At 36.9% G+C, this 23,325-nt stretch overlaps 1 protein-coding gene across 1 annotated transcript in view; it reads left to right on the top strand.

The window, feature by feature from the left end:
* PTAR1 (protein prenyltransferase alpha subunit repeat containing 1) overlaps positions 1-23,325 on the top strand; it is a 57,871-nt gene that overhangs the window by 19,613 nt on the left and 14,933 nt on the right. Inside the window, exons 3-5 of the mRNA XM_028515098.2 lie at positions 8,030-8,096; positions 16,813-16,917; positions 18,754-18,967. Of these exons, the coding sequence (XP_028370899.1) occupies positions 8,030-8,096; positions 16,813-16,917; positions 18,754-18,967 (386 nt within the window). The remainder of the gene's footprint in view (positions 1-8,029; positions 8,097-16,812; positions 16,918-18,753; positions 18,968-23,325) is intronic.

Below are 23,325 nucleotides of genomic sequence, written 5' to 3'. Positions count from 1 at the left end.
ACTTGGTGATGATGAATTCCTGTATCTCAACCTTATCTTGGAAGCGCACTTTATCTGCCTTTCCATTCTAAATGTAGCTTTGCTGGGTACAGTAGTCTTGGATGTAGGTCCTTGCCTTTCATGACTTGGAATACTTCTTTCCAGCCCCTTCTTGCCTGTAAGGTTTCTTTTGAGAAATCAGCTGACAGTCTTTTGGGAACTCTTGTAGGTGACTGTCTCCTTTTCTCTTGCTGCTTTTAAGATTCTCTCCTTAATTTTAATCTTGGCTAATGTAATTATGATGAGCCTTGGTGTGTGCTTCCTTGGGTCCAACTTCTTTGGGACTCTCTGAGCTTTCTGGACTTCTTGGAAGTCTATTTCTTTTGCCAGACTGGGGAAGTTCTCCTTCATTGTGTTTTCAAATAAGTTTTTAATTTGTTGCTCTTCCTCTTCTCCTTCTCCTTCTGGCACCCCTATGAGTCAGATATTAGAACGTTTAAGTTGTACTAGAGGTTCCTGATTTTTTTCATTGTTTCTTCATTCTGTTCTGCTTGACTGTTCATTTCTTCCTTCTGCTCCAAATCATTGATTTGGGTCCTGGTTTCCTTCCCTTCACTGTTGGTTCCGTGTATATTTTCATTTATTTTCACATTGCATAGCCTTCACTGTTCCCTCAATTTTGCAACCATACTCAACCATTTCTGTAAGCATCCTGATTACCAGTGTTTTGAGCTCTACATCTAATAGGTTGGCTGTTTCTTCATTGCTTAGTTCTAAATTTGGAGTTCTGATCTGTTCTTTCATTTTGGTGATATGTTTTTGTCTCCACACACCTGTTCAATTCTAAGGGGCAAAGCCTTAGATATTGGCCAGGGTGGGGCAACCCATGTCACTGCACTGTGGTGCTGTATGTGTGGGAGGTGTCCAAGAGGGGACAATGCTGTTTGCTTATCTTTTCCTGGCTTTCAGTTACTTCCCCCACTACCCACAAGCAAATTGGGCCATTCTGATGCTGATTCCCAGGTGGGTGGGTTTGTGTACATGCAAGGACCCTGTGGGTCCCTCCAATGAACCTTACTGGGAGGCTGAGATTTTCTCCAGCTGCCACATTCCCACAAGTTTTTACAGCCAGAGGTTTTGAGGCTTTATTTCCCCACACTGGAACCCTGAGTTGCATAGTCTGTCTCACTCCCTAGTTGTTTCTCCTGGTTTATTCCACTCATGAGTGTGGGACTGCCCTGGCTGCCTGTTTCCTCCCCTCCTACCAGTCTGGATGAATGTTTCTTCTTTAACTCTTTGACTGTTGGACTTCCATGGAATTTAATTCTGGTTGTTTTTTGTTTTTAAATTTATTGTTGTCCTTCTTTTGGTTGTGCGAGGAGGAAAAGTGTATCTACTAATGCCTCCATCTTGGCTGGAAGTCTGGGTTTTGAGTGTTGTTGGGTCGTTCTTTGGTGGGTCCTTCCCTCTATCTGGCTGACTGAGAGTCACTCTGCCCACCATGTCTTATAAGCTGTTATACAGGTTTTGCCAGAACAAAACCAAACAACTCAGGAAACAAGCCCACACCCAGAAGTATAACCCCCTCTCACAATTATACTATCTACAGCAAATGAGCAAATATTAATAAAGTGGTAAAATGATTAAGACTATTATAAGAAAGGAGAAATGAATATGAGATGACTAACTGAAAGAAAAGTGATTTTGAGGAGTAGAGGGAGGAACAATAATAAGAGCAGGGAATAGAGACAAGACAAGCAGAGAAAGAAAGTGAATTTACATCACAAGCAAAAAAGGGAGGGAAGAAGGAGGAATGGAATAAGAGAAGGAAAGCATAGAGTATTAGGTTTAAACAGAAACTGAAAAAAAATACATAGAGAAAAAAGATGGGATCCAAATTGGAGAAAATGATCCACCACAGCAGTATTAACAACAAATAAGCAAAGATTAATATAGGTGGGATGGGAATAAGAGGGAAACAAGAAAGAAAGAAAAGGTTAAGAGATGTCTAAAGTAAAGAGTAGTGACTTTGAGAGGATAGAGGGAGAAGGAATACTAAGAGTGAGGAATGAAAAGCAGGATAAGACAGGGAAAAATTAAAATTTAAAAACAAAAAAAAAAGAAAGGACAGGAGGAAGACCAAATGGAGTAGGAGAGGGGAATGGTAAAATTTGAGATTTGACATACAAAATTACTGAAAATCTAGATATAAAATTGAAGAAATGCAAAAACAGCCACTATATCCACAACCAACATCAAAGATTGATAGAAGCTGAGAGAGAATAAGGGTATTTTATGAATGGGAAAAAGAATGTGAGATGGCTAGTGGCAAGAAAAATCATTTTGAGAGGGTGGATGGGGAGATATAGTAAGAGTGCAGAATGGAAACAAATTGTAGCAAGAGAGAAAATAGAATTTAAAACAAAAATAAGAAGAGGAAACAAGAAGGTAAAATGGATTAAGAGAAAGGAGGAGCAAAATATAACATTTGAAATAGACTACAACATAAAAACTAGTGACAATACATACAAATTCGAAGGACTAGAAATGAATGTTAAAAAACTATGCAGGAGAGAAAATACTGCAAATCATGCAGAAGACCACAGTGGATTTCGTCTCAGTAGCATCTAGTATGTAGCACTGTTTTTTTCTTTTTCTTTTTCTTCTTTGTTTTTTAGCTTTATTTTTTTATTTTGTGTTGCTCGATTACGTTTTTTTCTTTCTGATGTTTCTGGTGATGTTAGGTGATGTTCCAGTGTGACCTTAGGCAGCCTGTTCAAGAATACCAGGGATCTACTATGTGTGGCTGACTCCTTCAGTTGTTAGTCTAGTCACTCCACACTCAGCAGTCAGGCTTAAGCACCACAGGGTGGGGCAGAATAATTCCTGCTGGTGGGGCTATTGCTTCCCCTCAGACTGATGCCACCCGGAAGGGAATGGTCTGCCTGAGCAAGATGGCGTCTGCAGTATGGGGGATGATTCAGCACCAGGATTTTGGCAGCTGCTCCCTCATTTCTCTCCCCAAAGCCACCATCCCCAAACTCCTCACTTGGCTCTAGTCCACTCTGTCCCCTCTTTGCTCTAGCTCGGGGGGGGGGGGGGTGGCTGCAAATGAAATTTTGTGCATTGGCCATTTAAAAGGCTCTCTGTGTCTCCAACCATTTCTCCCTGGTAGACAGAAACCTTACTGCTTTTCACAGCTGGATGCTTTCTGGGTTCCTTTCTGGTTCCAGTGCTGTGAGCTGGGGAGCCCAGCCTAGGGTTTAGACCCCACACTTCAGGGGAAACCTCTAGCCACTGAAATATTCCTCTGACACTTCAGCTGCTGCCCATGAGAGCCCAGCCAGCCCTCTCACTTCCCCTCCACACTCCATACCAGTCATGTTCTGGTGAAGTGGTTTCTTCTGTCTGTCTGTGGTTATAAGGCTTCTCTCCAGCTACTGTCCAGTTGGTTATTCAGGATGATTACAATTTAGTTGTAATTCCAGTTTGGTCCTGGGAGGAGGTTAGAGTAGCTCCACTTACTCCTCTGCCATCTTGGATTGCCTATAGTTGATTGTTTATATAACATTTTCCCCAGTTTGATTATGAGTTTATTAGTAAAAGGGATATAGTTTGTCTTTCTTTACTCAGCACCTTGTATGTTCAATAGATGTTTATCAAAAAGTAACAAGACCTTCATAAGCAAAAGGTTTTAACTTAGTCTGACTATTGATTCAGTGGCTCTGTTCTGTAATAAATGACCTTTTGGTGTTTACCATATAGCTTTACCTCAAGTCTGTCATGGTAACCTAAATGTATTTGGAGGAAGAGATTAACCAGTCCAGGTTGACCTTGGATTTATTTCTAAATGCATGAAAACAGCTCTGTCAGAGACAGTTGTCAAACCTAGTGACCATGCCACATAACTGCTGGCCTTGGCCCATTTCTAGAATGCAATGCAGCAAAGAAAGCACTGCATTTTTCACTGACTTTTCTGCAGCATCCTTGTGTCCCCTCCTTGTTTCAGCTGGAATTTAGCTACCTTCTTGTGTATAATGTACCCTGATTCATTTTCTCCTTGTGCTGTGATGATGAGTTATTTCTACTGTTTGAAGAGAGATCTGTTTAATATCAAGAGATGGTAGGGATTTCAGTAGCTCACATCTTCTGGTTAAAACTGCAAAGGAAAATAGTATATAGTTGACAAAATGTAAAGAGTGAAATGTTACAGACCACTAAAGATACATGTTTATCTTTAGATCTTTGGTTCAGTTCTCACTCAAAGAGAGCAGGGTAATTGTAGAGACGGTGTGCTAGGGTGGAAATAGCACCTGTGTTCCAGGAAAACAGACCTGGATTTAGATTCAGTTCATCAGTACACTGAAGTCACTTTATTTAACCCCTTTCTGTTTTCACACTAATAGGTCTCAGAGGGGTTGTTGTGAGGATTCATCTGAATTGTGTGTGTAAAGCACTCGGCACAGTGCCTGCATGTAGTAGGTTCTCAAGAAACACCTTTCTCTCATTTAACCAGAGCCAGTGGGGAAGAGCAAAAAATACATGTAATTCAGGAATGAGTCTTTAAATAATGTCCAATATTTCTCATCCAGTTAACTTTTTCTACGTTGGCCTTTTCTCCTTTCCGATAGTTTACTTTATGGGCACCTCTTGGATCAGACTGGAATGCTTCCTGAAGGAAGTCCTTCTGAACTTGAATCCTGAATCAGAAAGAGTTAGCAGTTTATCAAAGAGGAGAGGAGAAGTGCCTGTGGCTGTATGCGTTACACTGGTGGTTGATGGAGGCTGTTGGCTGTTGATATGTTTTAAAAATTGAGATTCTTATTAGTTTAAAAGTATGCCCTCTGTGCAGCAGTCACTGCTCAGAATGCTCCAGAGATCCTTTTCCTCCCTCTGGTGGCACCCAGTCCCTGTGTCATTAGTGGAACTGGACTAGGAAATACAAACTTTGTAACAGGAGTTATCACTGGGTTCTGTCAGGTGTTGTCCTGATACTTTGTGGGTTTAAATCATTTACTACCCCATGATGTAGTACTATTGTTAGTTCTGTTTTACATATGAGGAGGACACTAGGCGAGAAAGATAAAGTGGTATGTCCAGGAACTTCCCAATTAGTGGTAGAGCTGAGCTCTGAACCCAACAGCTGCCGTTGCCCAGCTAGGGGAAGACCCTGTATTAAAGGAAGCATTACTGTGATTAGCCTTCCTCTCTCTTCACACACCACAAAATGAAAAATAGTGACTTAGGCATTTTCTGTGGTTTTGCCTTGTGCTGTTGTGCAGAGTATCTCTCTCATGGAAGATGAATGTGTCTTCATTTATGGGTGGGGTAGGAGATTTGCATTAAAAGTACACACAAATAGCAACAACTGATAGTTACACACTTTTTTTTTTTTAGTGCAGAAAGGGAGAGTCCAAGGAACAAAACACCAGTTTATCTAGGTAGTATAATGTATTGAAAAATTGTAGACCTCAAAAGAAACACTAGAGGCCTTCCCAAAATGCTCATACATTTTTATTGGATGGGCCAAAAAGTCCGTTTAGTTTTTTCTGTAAAATAAAAAACACATTTTTAATTTTCACCAATAACTTTATTGATTTGGATAATATATGTATATCAGCTATTGGCTTCTTTACCCACTATTGGCTTCTAGTGGGTAAAGGCCAGAGATGTTTCCAAACATCTCCCAGTGCATAAGACAGCCCTACAGTGAAGAATTATTTAGTCAAAATGTCAGTAGTGCTAAGAAACATAGCAAACCACTTTTTGACATGTTCAATCAGTCACAGCACCTTCTCCATACACTGCACAAATCTTTTTTTGTGTGTTTCAGTTGCATTTTTATCTTTCTTAAAATAATAAAGCACATAATACACCAAAAACGTTGCATATTTCTTCCATCTTTTTAAAATGGCTGCCTAAAAATTCATCAATTTTAGTAAGTTTTTAAAAAATGTACACTGAGCCCTGGCTGGCGTAGCTAAGTGGATTGAGCACGGGCTGGGAACCAAAGTGTCCCAGGTTCGATTCCCAGCCAGGGTACATTCCTGGGTTGCAGGCCATAACCCCCAGCAACCGCACATTGATGTTTCTCTCTCTCTCTCTCTCTCTCTCTCTCTCTCTCTCTCTCCCCCCCCCCTCCCTCCCTCCCCCCCCTAAAAAAAAATAAATAAAATCTAAAAAAAAAAAAATGTACACTGATATGACAGCTGTCACAATACCATCTAACAAAATTGTTTCCAATGAAGTTAAAGACAGTTAAGCAGTATTAGAGCCATCTTATGGGAAAAACTAAACGAACTTTTTGGCCAACCCAATATATAGCTGCTTAACAATCTATTTTTTGTTGTTGTTTATTTTACAAGTTTAGACATTTAAGCAGTTTCACTCTAGGAACAACTGCCTCATTATTATTTCTTTGATTAATTGATGTTGAAAATTTTAATTTTTTGATTAGGGGCAATGGTGTTTAGTTGAACAGTTATTGAATACTCCGTCAAACAGCTGTGGTAGGTGATATGGAATGAATCTCACTGCTCTCAACACTGAGGTTGGTGTTATCACCGTTTCACAGATAAGGAAATAAAGTTCAAGGAGGTTATGTAGACAGTAAGTGGAGAAACTGGGATTTGAACCCAGGCAGAGGCCATATTTTTCTCACCTATGGTGAGAGAAGAAAAGGTAGGCAGACAGGAGATGTTTGGTGAATGGTAGGGTTCGCTCCAGGTGGAGTGCAGCACTTGAGGGGCAGGTAGTGGAAGGCCAGGCTGACAAGCAGATTTTGGGATGAGGTTCTAGTTTCCTGGTACATTTCTCTAGCACCCAGTGTTCTGGCCATGCTCTGGTACCCATAATCTTTTGAGAGCACTGTATATGAAGTTGTCTGCTTCTTTACAAACTTTGCTCAAATGTTTTCCACAGTCTGCAATGCCATTTATCACCTTACTCATTTATAGTCATCCCTGGGAACTCCAGTAAGAATTAATTGCAGCTGTTTTGGTGGTCCCCAAAATGTAACATATATTTCTACTTCACAGCTATTTCATTTTGCCTTACATAATTGTTTTCATGTTCTCTCCAGCTAAAGAATAATCATCTAGAGGGCAAGATCAGATCTTATTATAACTATTCTCTCAGACCTGAGAGTCCAGTTGAATCTTTGTACATAGTCAATTCTTCAAATATTTGTGGAATTAAGTGAATCAGGGTGTAGAAAATTCTGTTTATTTTCCCTGGTAAATATTAAATTAGTGCCCAAAACTACTAAAAGTAAAAGAAGGAAAAGGTTCATTGAATGATTCTTTATAGATGTATTGTTTTTATGCATGTAATGCTTGTAATGAAGATAGATAATGGTAGAAAATGTGTGCCCATCCTACCTTTTGTTGCTTATTTATCAGATGTTGTAATATACTCATTAGTAATGAAATCATAGGCTCACAATAAATGTTAATCTCTTTTATTTATTAAGGTGGTTGAGAATGAAATAACATTTTTACTAGAATATTTTAAAATTACAATAGGGATGCATTTATGTTGAATGAAAAATATATAACAAAATTGTATTTAAAAAGGTAAGAAAGAATAATCTTTGCAGAGGAACAGAAATGAATTATATTAAGTCCAAATATGAGTGATTTTTTTTCCTTTTGTGAAAATTTGCACAGTCAATTCTTGAAATATTTGTGGAATTAAATGAATAGTGGTATAGAAATTATGTTTCTTTTCCTTAGTAGGTATTAAAGTAGTGCCCAAAACTACTAAAAGAATGAAAATGTTGATTTGATTATTCTTTATAGGTATAGTGTATTATAAAGTTATTTCAGTGTTAACTTTTAAGAAACAGTTATACTTATTATAAGTAGAAGAAAATCTTGAGGATAATCTTATCCCTGACAGCTTAGAGCAAGGTATATTTATCATTAAAATTACTATGACATGAGATATATATGTGAGCTGTATATATATAAAGTAAAATAAGGACCTTAAAGAGAAGCCAACCTTTAAAGTTAGGACTGTTTGTTTTTAACGTGCCTTCTCTTTATCTTAGAGTTGCTAGATGTCACACGCACCCTGCTGCTCTTAAACCCAGACTTCACCACTGCGTGGAACGTGAGGTACGTCCTTTTCATCAGTGGTAAAATGAAATTGTCCAAATTTCTGAAGACATACAAGCCCCATGAGTTGTTAGCTTTTTGAGAAATGAAATGTAAACCATATATTCAAGGCATCTTACACTTATTTCTTCTACACATTCTTTATAATATCTCCATGACAACTCTAATATACACTTTGCCACTTTTTGCATGTTTATGTCTGTTCTCCGTAAACTTCTTTCCTGAAATATAACTTGTCATGCTGCATTATAGTATACCATTTGATATACATGCTTTTATTTTCCTTTTTTTAAAGAGGTAGGAACAATTATAACTGGTTGGCTCATAAGGCCCTGGTTAATACATTTGAGAAACTGCAGTGTGTAGGGTGAGCATTCAAGGCCACGGACTTTCACTCTCAGTTAATTGACCAACATTGTGACCTCTGTGGGCAAGTCACTGGAAGTCTCTGGCACTGGGCATTTTGGAGAGATATCAAATTTTATTGATGTCTTTATTTCTGGTTATTATAGCTTTGAACACAAAATACTTTATATAACTAGTAAAATTCAGACTAGGTTCATTTTTTTCATTGTTTCAGTTTAACAGTATGTATGGTTTTAAAATCTGGTGGTTCTTTAGACTAACACAAATTCTCTTAGAGGAATGCAGGATACAAACTACAGGTAAATAAAAGTGAAGTCCCTTTGAACATTATGAATACATTTTAAATTTTCCTATAAGGAAAAGTCATAGATTATAGCTCTTTATCTTTAAAGGTGACTTAAATAATACTTTAAGGAATATTCTGTGAATTTGAAGGAATGTTACATTCAGAGTTAGTATTTTTTAATATCTACTGAATTTGTGTTTAATTGATTTTTAAAAATTTAGGTAACTTCTCTGTCTTTTTTTAATTGTCTTGAATAATTAATGATCACATATATAGTGTGTTATATGGCTTTAAAAATTCACATAATTTCAGAATTCTTATTTTCTTTTAGGGAGAGCAAGCACTACAGTAGCAGGGACAAACTAATGTCTATGAGTAGCTACTATATTCCAAAAACCATATTACAACTTTATATGTTATCTTATTTAATCCACACAATTCTTGACAACATATGTTCATCTTCAAATACTTATTAACTAGTGTGTGCTACATTCTAGCCATTGGGAATAGAGCCAAGAATAAAACAAACAAAAATCCCTGTCCTTGTGGAATTTTTATTCTAATAGAGAAAGAAAGGCAATAAGGACATTCACAAGTAGAATATATAATAATGTTGACAAATCCTATGGGGGAAAGGTAGGAAAAGAAGGTAGGGAAGGCCAAAGGATGGGAAGGGTGGTTTTGCAATTTTAAATGCGGGACATTTGAGCAAAGACTGACATGAAATCAGGGATCAATCTCTGTGGATATTGAGGTAAAAGGATTCAGTGTGGACTGACCCACAAGTGGAAAAGCCCCCAGTCATGCCTAAAGTATCCCTGGGTGTTCTGAGATGGCAGGGAGGCCATTGTAGCTGGAATGGCATCAATACGGGAAAGAGTTGTAGGAAATGGTGCCAGAGAGTAATGGGCCGATTTGATAGAGTTTTGTAGATCTTCAGGAACATTGACTCTTACTCTGGGATGAGACAAATTCATTGAAGGTTTTCAAGTTGAAGAGGGACCATATCTTAACTTAGGTTTTGAAACAATGGCTCCTGTGTGGAAAGTAGACTGTAGAGGTACAAGGAGTGATTAGGGAGTTAAGAAGTGGTTGCAGTAATTTAGGTGATAGATACTGGTAACTTGAAGTACAGCTTGGCAGTAGAAGAGGTGAGAAGTCATAAGATTCTCAACATATTTTATAAACTGTATAAGCTTTGACTGTATTTAATAACCTCATTTTAAAGACACAGATGATAATTTGGATGTGAAAGAACCAAGAGGTTGAAGCTTGTCCCAGGTTTTTGACATGAGCAACTCAAGGGACAGAGTTGCCATTTATTGAAATGGTGACATCTAAAAGAGGAGCAGATTTAAGTGGGGGATGCTGGTTGGAAGTCAAGAGTCCATTTTGGGATGTTATGTTTGTGTCTAGTTAGCTGTGTATGAATCTAAAGTTCAGGTGAGAGTTCCAGACCAGATGGTAAATCTGGGAACCACTAGAAAATAGGTGGCATTTAAAGCCATGAGATTGTTTGAGATACCCAAGGAAGTGGGTGTAGATAAAGAACTAGTCCAAAGACTGAGCACTAGGACACTGCTTAGCCACTAGCCACATGTGGCTACTGAGTCTTGGAAATGTGACTAGTTCTCAGTTGAGATGTGCTGTAAGTGCAAACTAGAGCAGATTTTGAAGACTTAGTACCCCCAAAGTAAAATATCTTATTGCTAATTTTATATTGATTACATGTTGAAATTATAATGTTTTGGATGTATTGAGTTAAATGACATGTTACTTTATACTTGCTTTTAATGTAGCTGTTAGAAAATTTGAAATTACATATATATATATAGCTCATGTTTGTGACTCACATTACATGTCTATTGGACAGTGCTGTTCTAGAGTTTTACAAGACAAGGAAGAATCAGCAAAGGAGATTTTTAGGAAGGTACTATAAACTTAAAACTGAGCACTTTCATAAGGGTAGGGACCATATCTTGTCATGTTTTTTTTTTCCTTTGTTTCCCTAGCATCTAATACTCCAGTGCCTGGCACAAAATAGATACTCAAGTTGTAGGTAGGGCACTGAAAATCATGAAATGCAGTGAAAAAGAAATGAGGATAATGGAGAAGTAGGAGTACCATTCATTCATGTTCTCATATTCCTCCTCATTAGAAAGCAATTGAAAATCCTTAAACAAAGGAAAATTCTTATTGGAGATATAGGTATAATTCATTGTATATTTTATTGGGGAATTCAGGAAGGAGAAAGAACCTAGTCTTAAGATATATGGATCTTAGTCCTATTTCATCAATTAACTAGCAGGTGACTTTGGACAAAACTGTTAACTTCTCAAGAGTTTTAGTTTCCATATCTGTAAATAAAAGATTTGAATAGGTGACAACTCTTATGAGTCTTTTGAAATGGACTTTTTTTATTATGTGTGGTTTGGTCTTAAGAAGGGGAATTGCTCTGTAAATCTAATTTCAATGATAATAGGAGTTAATCTTGAACTTATTATAGAAAGACTGGGCAAGTATTTTGTTAGATGAATAGAAAGGAAATCTTGATTAAAAAAAAACATTGTGGATATGTGATCTAGTAACTTTTAGTTTGTATTGGGAAAATTGATTGACATATGAAGACATAGAATCCTGAATACATAGTGAGGAAAAAACAACCATCATTGTAAGTAAACTGATAATAACTCTGTCACGTCTTTTGCAAACCAAAGACTCAACATTTTATGTTTAATTGTTGCTGTATGTCTTCTGCAGTAACTCTGGGAAGCACTGAGTGATTTTGACAGCATTTTATAAACTGCTAAAAGCTGGAATAACACAATAGTAGTTCAATTTATAGGTGTTGCTGTCTTAGGGAAAAAATATAGGCAAGAATAAGTTTTTGAGCCTATCTCCTTAGGTTAGAGAGAGATGCACATAGTTAAAAAATTCAGCTGGTTATAGAAAAAAATAATAGGTAGTTTTTAAATTTGCTTTGAAAATTGGTGATTTACTTGATGAAGAGGTGATTTCATAATAATGTTCTATTTTTCCAACAGCCTATGAACATAGAGTAAACAGAACATCTTTGAGCAACTAGAGTAGCTGACAAGTTCCAGTGATTCATGTCCTTTACTCAGGACCTGTTGTTTTAAACTGGTAACTCTATGTGACTCTGATTTTTGGTTCTGACACTTTGAGCTTGAAGACCTTGAGCATGTTACTGAATCACTCCCAAATTTAGTTTCCTCATCTCTAAAATCAAGTTAATGTTAGATTGTCTTTGTAGATCAAAGATGATGAAATCCAAGCATCTATACCCTGGTTTCTAACACCATTCTCTAATAAAAGGTACTGGACCTTTTGTGGAAATGCCTGATTCTAAGACCAAGCAGGGAACATACAAGATGAGCCTGGAATATCTTAGAGGGCCAGAAAGTAAGGAGGTGCTCAAAAACACTGTGATGGGGCTATGTAAAAGGGCTTTCAGCAGCCAAGGCTAGAACAACTTGAGTAATAAAATAGTGTTGTATTATACCCCAGAGTATAAAATGGGTATCCATAAGTTCATACTGACATCAATAAATGATTGAATCAATAAACAAACAAAAACAAATAGGATACAATAGACAAATATGCCATGTAGAAGAATTCCAAACAATTTATCTAGATAACCCCCTCAAGGAGTGGAGCATAACTCCCTACTCCTTAAGTGAGACTTCCTTCCAAAAAGCACAGTGGGGAAAACCTGACATATACCACCTCAGGCAGGTAATCAAGGCCCACATCAACAATGACAAGTCAGGCTAATGTGTGTCCCTGATAGGATGTGATGAAAATGGTACTTTGCCTCTGTGGCCTCTTCCTCTTCAAAACATATAGCACTGGTCTATCTAACCTTGAGAAAAACATCATCCAAAAGACCTGGTCAGTACCATGTCAAGGCTGTCAAAAATCAGGTATACCTGAGGGCCAAGAGGAGCCTAAGGAGACATAATAGCCAAATGTAATACATCCTGGATGGGACCTTAGAATAAAAAAAGGGACATTTGGTAAAAGCTAAGGAATTCTGAAAAAACTACAGACTTCCAGTTGGTTCATCAATTATGATAAATGCACCATAATGTTAGTAATAAAGGGAACTGGGTGGGTACGTGGCATACAGGAATGCACTGTGCTATCCGATAACTTTTTGGTCAGTTTATAACAATTCTAAAATAAAAAGTTTATTTTAAAAAACAATTGAATGTTGGCAATTTCAAGTGATTCAACATAATACTTATAGGATTGCTGTGAAAATTAAATTAGATAATATATGCAAATCACAACATAGTGGCCGACTCAGGAGAAGTGTTCATTAAATGATAGTTTTTATGAGAGTGATTTTTCTTATTATCATTACTGTTATTTCAGACTGAATAACTGAAGACTGAGGGGAAAGGTGGCATGTGTTCATTCAGTGTTCTCAGTGCCAAACACTGAGTTAACTGGTGGAGATTTAGTCATAGACAGCATACGCATGGTCCCTGGTCTCCTACAAATCTTGGATAGAATGGCAGCAGAGAGAAGCAGTAGCTAGTAGTTTGAGATGGAGAGGAAAATGTAAAAAGAAAATTAGCAGGAATGGAAAAATGCAGTAACTTATATAGAAGAATAAAACACACTATTCACCTTAGTAACCCCTGGAGGCTCCTATGGGTGTGGGACTTCTTTTGTTTATTTTTTTGATTTTTAGCTTTAGCACTAGCTTGTTTTCATAGTAATGAACTGGAGGTTTCATGGGAAAATGATGAGACTTTCCATGTACTATTTAATCAGTAAGTAAAATATATAGCAAAAAAAATCTTTTTCATAGCAAAAAATTTTAAAGAAGTAACTTTTATTGCTTGAAAAATCTGTGTGAAAAACCTCATTCCTTTTATAATTCTACTTGTTTAATTTTCTTAAAATTCCTTAGTCTACTAAAAGCACTGTTTCCTACCATCCATCCTTGCTTCTCCCAAAACAATACAGATGTTTTTTCTTTTGTACTTAGTTTCCTCAACAATTATTTATGACACTCACTTCATTCCTTCTTTCCCATTTAGCAGTTGGCCACTAATGCTTGTGGGATGAACATAGAAGCACAGCTTATTCATCACCCTAAAAGTAGGGCCCCCTTAAGGCAGCACTCCATTTCCTCAATTAAAAAGTCCAAGAAAATTGTTTCAGGCTAATACCAATCTGTATGTGAAATAATAGGCAAATTACAGGGTCCAGCAGAAGTAACTCCTGCTTGAGTGTGGTTGGCAGGGTAACAATATGTGTATATATTTATAGTTTTAATATGAACATTTCACCTAAAATGTCATATGGTGTGCTTGAGTGTGATATTGTTATGTTACAGAATCACATGCTTATGATTTTTTAATAAAAGATTTTGTAATAAAAAAGGGGTATTATTCATGCTGGATCATATATATTGATATTTAATTTTTCAGTTTAGTTACACAACTATAAAATAAAATGTGAAGTATTTTAACTTACAAATTTTTCATTTTCCTACTCACATTTCATTAAACAATTTTATTCATACTCCTCACGTGGCTATTGACATCGGTGACTTTGTCATCACAAGAGCTAATTTTTTTAGTTATCTTCCAGTTTTCCAGAGCACATCATATTTACTTGTATCTAAGTTATTTGAGGTACAGCATTTTCTGAATCCACGTGTGACTAGAAATTTTATCTCAAGCTAGATTCCTGCTTGAATACAATAGAGCAGTTGATTTTTTTTTTTATTGCATCTCCAGGTTATGTGATAGCCATGACTGAACCATTTACCATACTTCATTTTCAGGCGATCTTTAAAAACTTAAACCTATCTGTGACAAGACCCAACACTCAAAGTGTTCAATCCTGGCTCCAAGGAATGTTTATTAAATTGATATTAAAAGTTTGCATCCTTTTTTATGATTCTATTAGGCAGTCTCTTTAAGCATCCATATGTACCACTATGTATTGAGGTGGTTTTAGGCTAAGATGTCTTCCCAAGTGCTACTTTGTTGTTTAAAATTAAGAGAGTACCCCTAATTTAAGAAGTTTTGTAAAGATTTAGTTATAAGGTGACTTCCTCTTTTCTGAAGAAAATTATGTTCCCCCTTGTGTATAGACATATGTGAGAATAATATAGTTAGGCAGCTGTAAATATGAGAGGTTTTGAATTTAGTAAATGGAAATTACACTTAATACAATAAGTTATCTACAGCAGTGGTTTTTAATCAGTTTTGAGAGAGAGACAAAGGTAGAAGGATTTGTTGCTCACTTAGTTATGCATTCACTGGTTGATTCTTGTCATGCGCCCTGACCAGGGTTCAAACCAGTAACATTGGTGTATGGGGGCGATGCCCTAACCAGATGAGCTGCCCCACCAGGGCTACAGCAGTGGCTCTTCAACTTTAGTGTGCATCACCCACAGGGCTCACTAAAACATATTACTTTGCCCCACTGGAGTTTTTGACTCAGTGGGTCTGGGATGAGGCCTGAGACTCATTTCACACCAGTCCGAAATGATGATATCCCAAGTGAGGTATACAAGATGATGTAGTTAAGGACAATAGTTTAATAAACAATGCTCTACAAAGTACTTAAAATTACACAGGGCAATATTTTGCCTCCTTTTATTCTAGATTCTGACTTATTCTATGAACCAAACATTGTGAATACCCTTACCTAACTCTAACCCTAACCCTAACCAGAAAAAAAGGATCTAGGATTGCATAATTGACTGTTGCATTAAATATTCTTTTAATGACACATACATTTTTGTGCATCGAAAGAAAAATAATCAATAAATCCCTCTGCTAAAGCAGCCATAAACCTTGGTATCCCTTCAAATTATTTTATAAAGTGAAATTACTGACCTAAAAATGATTATAAAATGCAAGTATTTATTATCACTTAGTGTTCTCATTAGAAAGGAAGTTATTTTTCTTTCCAAGTGAAAATTACATTGCTGTTGGAAAGAAACTTTACTGTGGTGTTGAGGAACTAATCCACCAAAGCAGGTGAGGTACACAAGCTGGGCTCTAGTTTGTTGGGATTACACTTCTCTGGAATAAACAAATAATCGGGCCTACCACGGAATTAATGAAACTAGCAAATGATCTAATTACATTATAAAATAATAATACTTTGAAAAATAATAGCAGAAATTATCAAAAAGTTACCTGAGAAGTAGTTGGAGTGCTTTCACATGACTTTCTTTATAACTGCATTAAAGCTTTGAACAGTTTTAAAACAACAGAAATTTCACATAGCTCTTATTTCTCTTTGTATTTCCAAAGTGGTCTAGTATATTAAGAGCCATGTAGGTATTTCACCTGGCAATACACCTTTTGGACACTTACTCTATGTGATAGTACAAATGAAAAAAGTCATAAGCACAAAGCTCTGTTTCAGAATTATTTTACAATAGCAAAAACTTGAAAGCAACCTGAATGTCTAACCATAGGAAAGAACTGCGTTATTAACAACGTAGCTACTAAATGAGAAGTATTTGAACACTTAAGATGTTCATATAGGAGCAAAGATAAAAGAGCAGAATATAAAATTATGTTAAAAAGGTAGGTGCATATGAGGAAAGGGAAAAAGGAAAATTCAAAAATAAAAATAGTAATTTTGTTAGGGTAGTGATTGAATGAATTATTTTTTTCCTTACATTTCAATCATACTGTGTGTGTTGTATGTATACATTTTTGCTGATAAACTCGACCATAAAGCCTTACTTACAAAGCTATAGCAGTTCTTGCCTCATTTTGGAGCTGCCCTGCAGATACTGATGTCAGGCTTTGTAAGTTTTTGAAAACCCCTTTGCCAAACAGGTAACTCAAGTTCCACCATTGATTTAAGGCTTTTATTTGTTATTTAAGATTATGAGAATACATTCTTGATTACTATGTGTGAAATTTACGATAGATTGGTTTTTTCTTTGTTTTTTAATTCTTGTAAATTTACTTCTCAATGAGGTTATATTAATACCCATGCAATACATTTTGATGGAAAGATAAAGTAATGGTTCTTTTTATTTTTATTTTACAGAAAAGAGCTGATCCTTTCTGGCACTTTAAATCCAATTAAGGATTTACATCTGGGAAAATTGGCCTTAACTAAGTTTCCAAAGAGTCCAGAAACATGGATTCACAGGTGTGGTTAATTTACACCATAGGCTTCTTAGGACTTAGAATGGCTGGAGAAAACACAGAATTCACTTGAAGCCAGGTCACATATTTCATCAGCGTATGAATTTTAATGTCAGGTTGCATTTAAATCTTGATACCATCACTTGCTACCTCTGTGGTCTTCGGAAATGATTTAACCTCTTCAAGCCTCAGGTTTCTTATTTGTGAAATGGAAATAAATAGTAATTACACCTATCTCAGAGTTAATACCTGAATTTATATAAGATGATACATGTAAACACTACCACAGTGCCTGGCACATGTTAAATATGGAATAAATTTTAGCCACTGTTATTAACTATCTGATGGAGTCATGGAGATTGCATTTAGATATTCAAATATCATGAGCAACTTGAGTTTTATAATTCATTCAGTTGTGCTCTTGGTAAAAAATGGTGGTGGTGGTGATTGTGGTTATAAGGAAAGATAACCAAATAAGGAAAATAAGTGCAGCTGAAATTAATTGTGTATAGAGTGAGATAAAATTGCTAAGACCATAAACACAAAGAATATTTTTAGGTTAAAAGCCTGAGGCAGATAGCCAAAGTGCACAGAAGAACTCTTCTCAACATGCTGGCTATCTGCGGTCTTTCTCTTTAGACTCTGCATAACCACTGTATTGACTGAAATGATAACGGTGTGTGGGGTCAGTGGGGAAATCCTCTGAAGAAGTCTGTTCTCAATTGTTAAGCCATTTAAAACTTTACTTAAATCCTGAGCACTTTTAGGATCTTAAAGTATCAAGGTATCTTAGCTGTAATCTTGCCTTTGGCTAGCATTGCAAATCAGCTACCTCCAAACAATCTAATCAGTTGTATTTTCTTTCTTGGTAGAAACTGTGATACCCAACTTCAGAGAGGTAGTTGATTGTGTATGGAGAGGTCTAGAAATAGGTGGGGGCAGGGAAAGGGAATTTTTAAACATGCATCTGTCAGTCTGTTGGCTTATCTAATATTTTATAGTGCAAGCTTTTTTTGAGTGAAATACTTCTGTTATCTGCAAATGACAAAATGGGTTTTCCTACTAAATTTCTTGTACTTTTAGATTGGAAATTTTTAATCAAAAAGAATACTTTCTTATGAGAAAATGTTTAAAACTAAAGACATTAAGTGGTTAGAGACACTTCACTGAACTTCATTTAAATGTATGCTAATGAAAGTCTTAGACAAGGGGAAAATGTATGGATAGACATTTTAAAATCTTGATAGTATTACTAATGATATTGTATTTGTTTCCTTCCAGATACTATACAATAATATGGAAATTTTGCTTAATGAAAGCTGTCATAATGCAGCTTCTAGTTTGCAAACAAATACACATAGGGTGAGGCATTAGAATATAATTAACGACATGAACCATGATCCTTCTACTAGTATTTACTAGCCATTAATTATACTCTCTGCACCCCCATCACCACCACTAAAGCGCACCTGCACACACGCATGCACACACGCATGCACATGCACGCACACGCCAGTTGCCTTTACATTTCTTGGCCCAGTGGAGTTTTGGAGTTGCCATTTGGGAACTGATGGCATTCTTCTCTTTTTTTGACAAATTGTAGTGTTTTTAGGGTTTCTTTTCGGTTTTTCCTCCCCCCACCCCAATCCATGCTGCTAAAGTTATATATCTTCAAAAACAAAATCAACAATCCCCTCCCCTCAAAAACAAGGGCTTATAGACGAGTATTATTTTGCTGTATCTGTGAACGGAAGTTAAATTAGGAACAAAAAAACACTCTGCTTTTTCTCTCTGGTTTATGTTATTTCCTCATTCTCATTCCCACATGCTACCTTAACAGACGATGGGTGCTACAACAGCTCATTCAGGAAACCTGCTTGCCTTCCTTTGTGACCAAAGGAAACTTGGGATCAGTTCCTACAGAAAGGACACAGCGACTAATACAAGAAGAGATGGAGGTCTGTGGTGAAGCAGCAGGGAGATACCCAAGCAACTATAATGCCTGGTCTCATCGCATCTGGGTTTTACAGCACCTGGCCAAGCTGGATGTCAAGGTGGGGCTGTTACTCCATCTCCCTAGCAACCTCCATGTCTAATGGAGTAGTTAAATCTAATGGTAGTAGTTCTTCCTCAGAGGAACTTTAAAGGAGGAAAGTAGAGGAACTAATGGCAGCCCAGCAGCCTAGACAGGCTCATGACAGCTGATACTTCCTGAGAGTACCTGGCAATTAAAAAAGGTGTGTTCCTCACCAGCATATCTTGTCACTCTTAAGACTAATGCATTGGTAGAACAAAGGCAGGTATAAGTAATAAGGAAGACTGAGTGTAACCCATTTTGTCCTGAAACAGGAAAGGTTATGAAGCATTACAGAATTGAAACTGTTTTCTTAAAAAAAAAAAAGATTCTGTTCATTTATTTTTGGAGAGAGGGGAAGGGAAGGAGGAGAGGGAGAGAAATATCAATGTGTGGTTGCCTCTTGTGTGCCCCCTGCTGGGGACCTGGCCCGCAAGCAGGCATGTGCCCTGACTGGGACTGGGAATCGAACCAGCGACCCTTTGGTTTGCTGGCCAGCATTCAGTCCACTGAGCCACACCAGGCAGGACTGAAACTGCTTTTTCTTGGTAGTCTTTGGTTATGTGACTTAACTGTACTGAATCAGTTGGCTGCCTTTCCACAGTCTCTCTTGGGGAGGGAATAAGATTTCACCCAGGTATTCCCAAACTTGGCTGAGTCTATAAAAATCCTGAGGATTCCTAAGACCCTCCCTACGCTTACTAAATTGGGATTAGGGTAGGATTTGGAGATCAGTAATTTTCACAAGCTAAGAGTATTATTTGGATGTAAAACCAGGTTGGAAACTGTTACAATCTAATCCTTTCAATTTAGAAATGAAGAAATTGAAGTTACTAGGGAATTTTAATGGCTTAGACTTAGCCACAGTTGGCATCACTTAGTATTCATAGAATGAGAACCAGGAATCTTCATGCTCTTTCTTACATACTATAGCTTTTCTATTTTTTTCTCCCCTTTTTACGGTATCAGTGCCATTAGGGTACTTTCCTAAAAGTTTCCTAGACCTGAAACTATTCAGAGGGGTCAAAATGCTTTGATTAATGGAGAAACTACTCTTTAATTTTTGCTCTCTATCCCCTTTTTTATGCATCTCTTGTCGTAGGTTCCCTCTCCTCTCTCTTTTCCTAGCCAGGGATCGCTCCAAGAGAAATAGGAGAGTTTTCCCTTCAAGAAGATTTTAAGCCAGCAATTCTAGGAGAGTAGTGCTTCCCTTCCAGTGTACACGGCTCTGTGTTTCAGGAGGGAGGGCACCTATTGAACTATAAAGAGCTAAGACAGAATTATGTACCGTACATTGACCTGGGTTCAGATTTTGACCCTCCTAGCTATTTGTGGAAATAAGGCTTTAATGTTTTCATCTCTAAAATGGGGGCTCTACTTTATGCCTCAGTGGATTATTATGAGAATTACTTAATGTGTATAAAGTACTGGACACCTAATAGCAGAGGCTCACTAAATTTTAGTTTCTTTCTTTGTTTCCCCCCATAGATAGAAATTTAGGTGAAAGTGGCTACCAGTTTGCTAAGTCCACTCACTGCAGTTTGCTCATGAAAATGTACAAAACCCTGACATTTCCAGATACTGTCCTGTACGTTGAGTGTGACATAAAGACAAAGAGCTTGCTCTAAACAAATTGAAAATCTAGTGGAGGAAGCAGATACCCCAACAGTTACAAAGCAGTGTGACATTTACAGACACTGAGGGAAGCCCAAGGTACAGTGGTAGCACAGAAATTGCTCCTCATCCAGGCTGGGCTCATTGGAGCAGCTGTCACAGGGAGGAATGCTACTGTTGGGAGTCTAGAGGAATGAATACAAGTTATCCAATGGGTTGAGGTGGGCTGTTGAGTGCTTAGAGCCAGTCATCTCAGCTCCACAGCTTGTAGTATGTGGGGGTTGAGGACAATTGAGGATAAAGAGGAAGGCCAAGTCCACGTGAGCTGAGTAGTTAGTTTTTGGAAGCTTTCCTGCATTGATATGAACCTTTTCCAGTGGCATTCCCACAAAATCAGGAACTTGGGGCCAAGGTGAACTTATTAGTTACTTGAAACCATCTGATATTGAAGATGAGAATTCGTTAGTGGTGTGTTAACTCAGCTGCCTGGGTCCACTCCTCAGCTGTCAGTCCTAGGCTCATGTGTTGTCAGCTTGCCCTGCCTTTATGGAGACTCTGTGCTTTTCCTGTTCTCACTGCTGTAGTAGTGTCTCACTCAATGAAGAGTGCTGGATTTGCAAAATCACCTTTCTGCTTTTGTAAGCCATTGAGCCAGGCTAGGAGATCATGTCCTGCTATGTTTTGTCTATTAGAGAAAGTAGTCGTCATAAAAGTACCAGTAGCCTAGAGCAGCTCAAAAACAATAGCAACAAAATATATAGATATACACATACATACACACACGTATATGGGAATATTTTGTTTTTTAAGATAAATCATACTTTGGAAGATTATTTAAAGAAAAAAGTTCATTATACGATAAGGATATAAAATAATATATATTTTCTTAATATATTTATTAGGATTGAATGTGGTTTTAAAGTGTTTAGAACAGTACCTGGCATATTGTAAGTGTTCAACAGACACTGTAGATACACACAATGCCGTTATGGATATATTTTCTTCTGTTGTCTGTAATAGGCATGTGTTAGTTTCCTGCTCAAAAAAAAAATGGTTGGAGACTAAATGTTTGTCAGTCTATAAAGTGGAGTTATGAGAGGTTTTGATTTTCTGTTGTATATTCCCTGTGATGTTTGTGTGTTTAAGTAAACATATAATTAAGTAAATTTTAAAATAGTCTCGGTTTTTAGGGTGGGTTGAAAGGGAAGACTCACAGATGAGCAGAGATGATTATTACTAGCCATTTAAAAGTTGATATACAAATGTACAGTAAAGACATGAAAAGATGTTCAACATCATCAACCATTAAAGAAAGACAAACCAAAACCACAGTGTGATACTACTTCACAAACAACTAGGATGGATAGAATATAGAAAACAGGAAGAAAAAAAAAAGACAATAACAAGTGTTAGCAAGGATATAGAGAAAATGAAACCTTTATAATCTGCTGGTAGGAATGTGAAATGGTGTAGCCAATGTGGAAAACAATTTGGAGTTTCCTCAAAAAATTAAATAGAATTATCGTATATGGCCCTGCAATTCTACTCCTAGGCATATACCCAGAATAATTGGAAACATTTTTATAACCAAAACATGTACAAGAAATGTCCATAGCATTCATTATTCATAATAACCAAAAGTAACAATCCAGATGTCCAATCTCTGAGAAATGGATAAACAAAATGTGATGCAGCCATAAATGGAATATTATTTAGCCATCAACAAGGGATGGAGTCCCGATACATCCTATAACATGGATGAAACTTTCAAAAGACCACGTATCATACAATTCCATTTATATGATATATTCAGAAGAGGCAAAGCAGAATATTGGATGCCAGATGCTGGGGGGAAGGGGCAGGGGAAGGGAAATTAGGGCACTCCTAATAGGAATAGAAGTGGTGAAGATGTTCTGAAATTAGATAGTAGTGATGGCTGCACAACTCTGCAAAGACAGTAAAAACTACCAGTTTGTGTTCAACTTCAAAAATTGATTTTAAGTTTCATTAGAAAGAATAGCCCTGGCTGGGTGGCTCAGTTGGTTGGAATGTCGTCCTGTACACAAAAAGGTTTGCAAGTTTGAGTCTCCCGTCAGGGTGTGTACGGGAGGCAACTGATGGACGTTTGTCTCTCTCTCTTCCCTCCTCCTCCCCAACCCCACTTCCTCTCTCTCTAAAATCAGTGGGACATGTTCTTTGGAACATGAGAGGATTTTTAAAAAAGTGTTTAAAATAAAGATTCAAGAGTAGCTAAGAAATTGTTGAAAAGAAAGAAAGGAAATCTGAATACCACTATATATTCAAATGTTTATAGAGTAATTAAAACTGTGATACTGGCTCAAAAAATGGACACAGTAATGGAAGAGAATATAAAGCCAAAAAACAAATCCTAATATATAAAATATGCAAATTTCATCAGTGATAAATACTACATTTCACATAATTGAAGAAAGCATTCTTCGTTCAATTTGTAATGCTGATAAGATTGATTGACTCTTTAGAATATAATTATTAGATTTTAATCTGATACACCCAAATGAACTCCAAATGGAATAAAAACATCTAAAGAAAAAAGGAATTTAAAAAAATGCAGTAATACAGTAAGAAAAGTATTTTTAAGGTAGATAATACTCTTAATATATAAAGATCTCTTAAAAACCCATAGGAAAAATAATCACTATCACAACTAGTAAATTAGGCAATTTATAAAAGAATATTAGGCCT

Source organism: Phyllostomus discolor, chromosome 3 (assembly GCF_004126475.2).
Source record: "Phyllostomus discolor isolate MPI-MPIP mPhyDis1 chromosome 3, mPhyDis1.pri.v3, whole genome shotgun sequence".
Taxonomy (NCBI): domain Eukaryota; kingdom Metazoa; phylum Chordata; class Mammalia; order Chiroptera; family Phyllostomidae; genus Phyllostomus; species Phyllostomus discolor.
The sequence above is the reverse complement of the archived record's forward strand: the minus strand, read 5'-3'. Positions and strand labels throughout refer to the sequence as shown.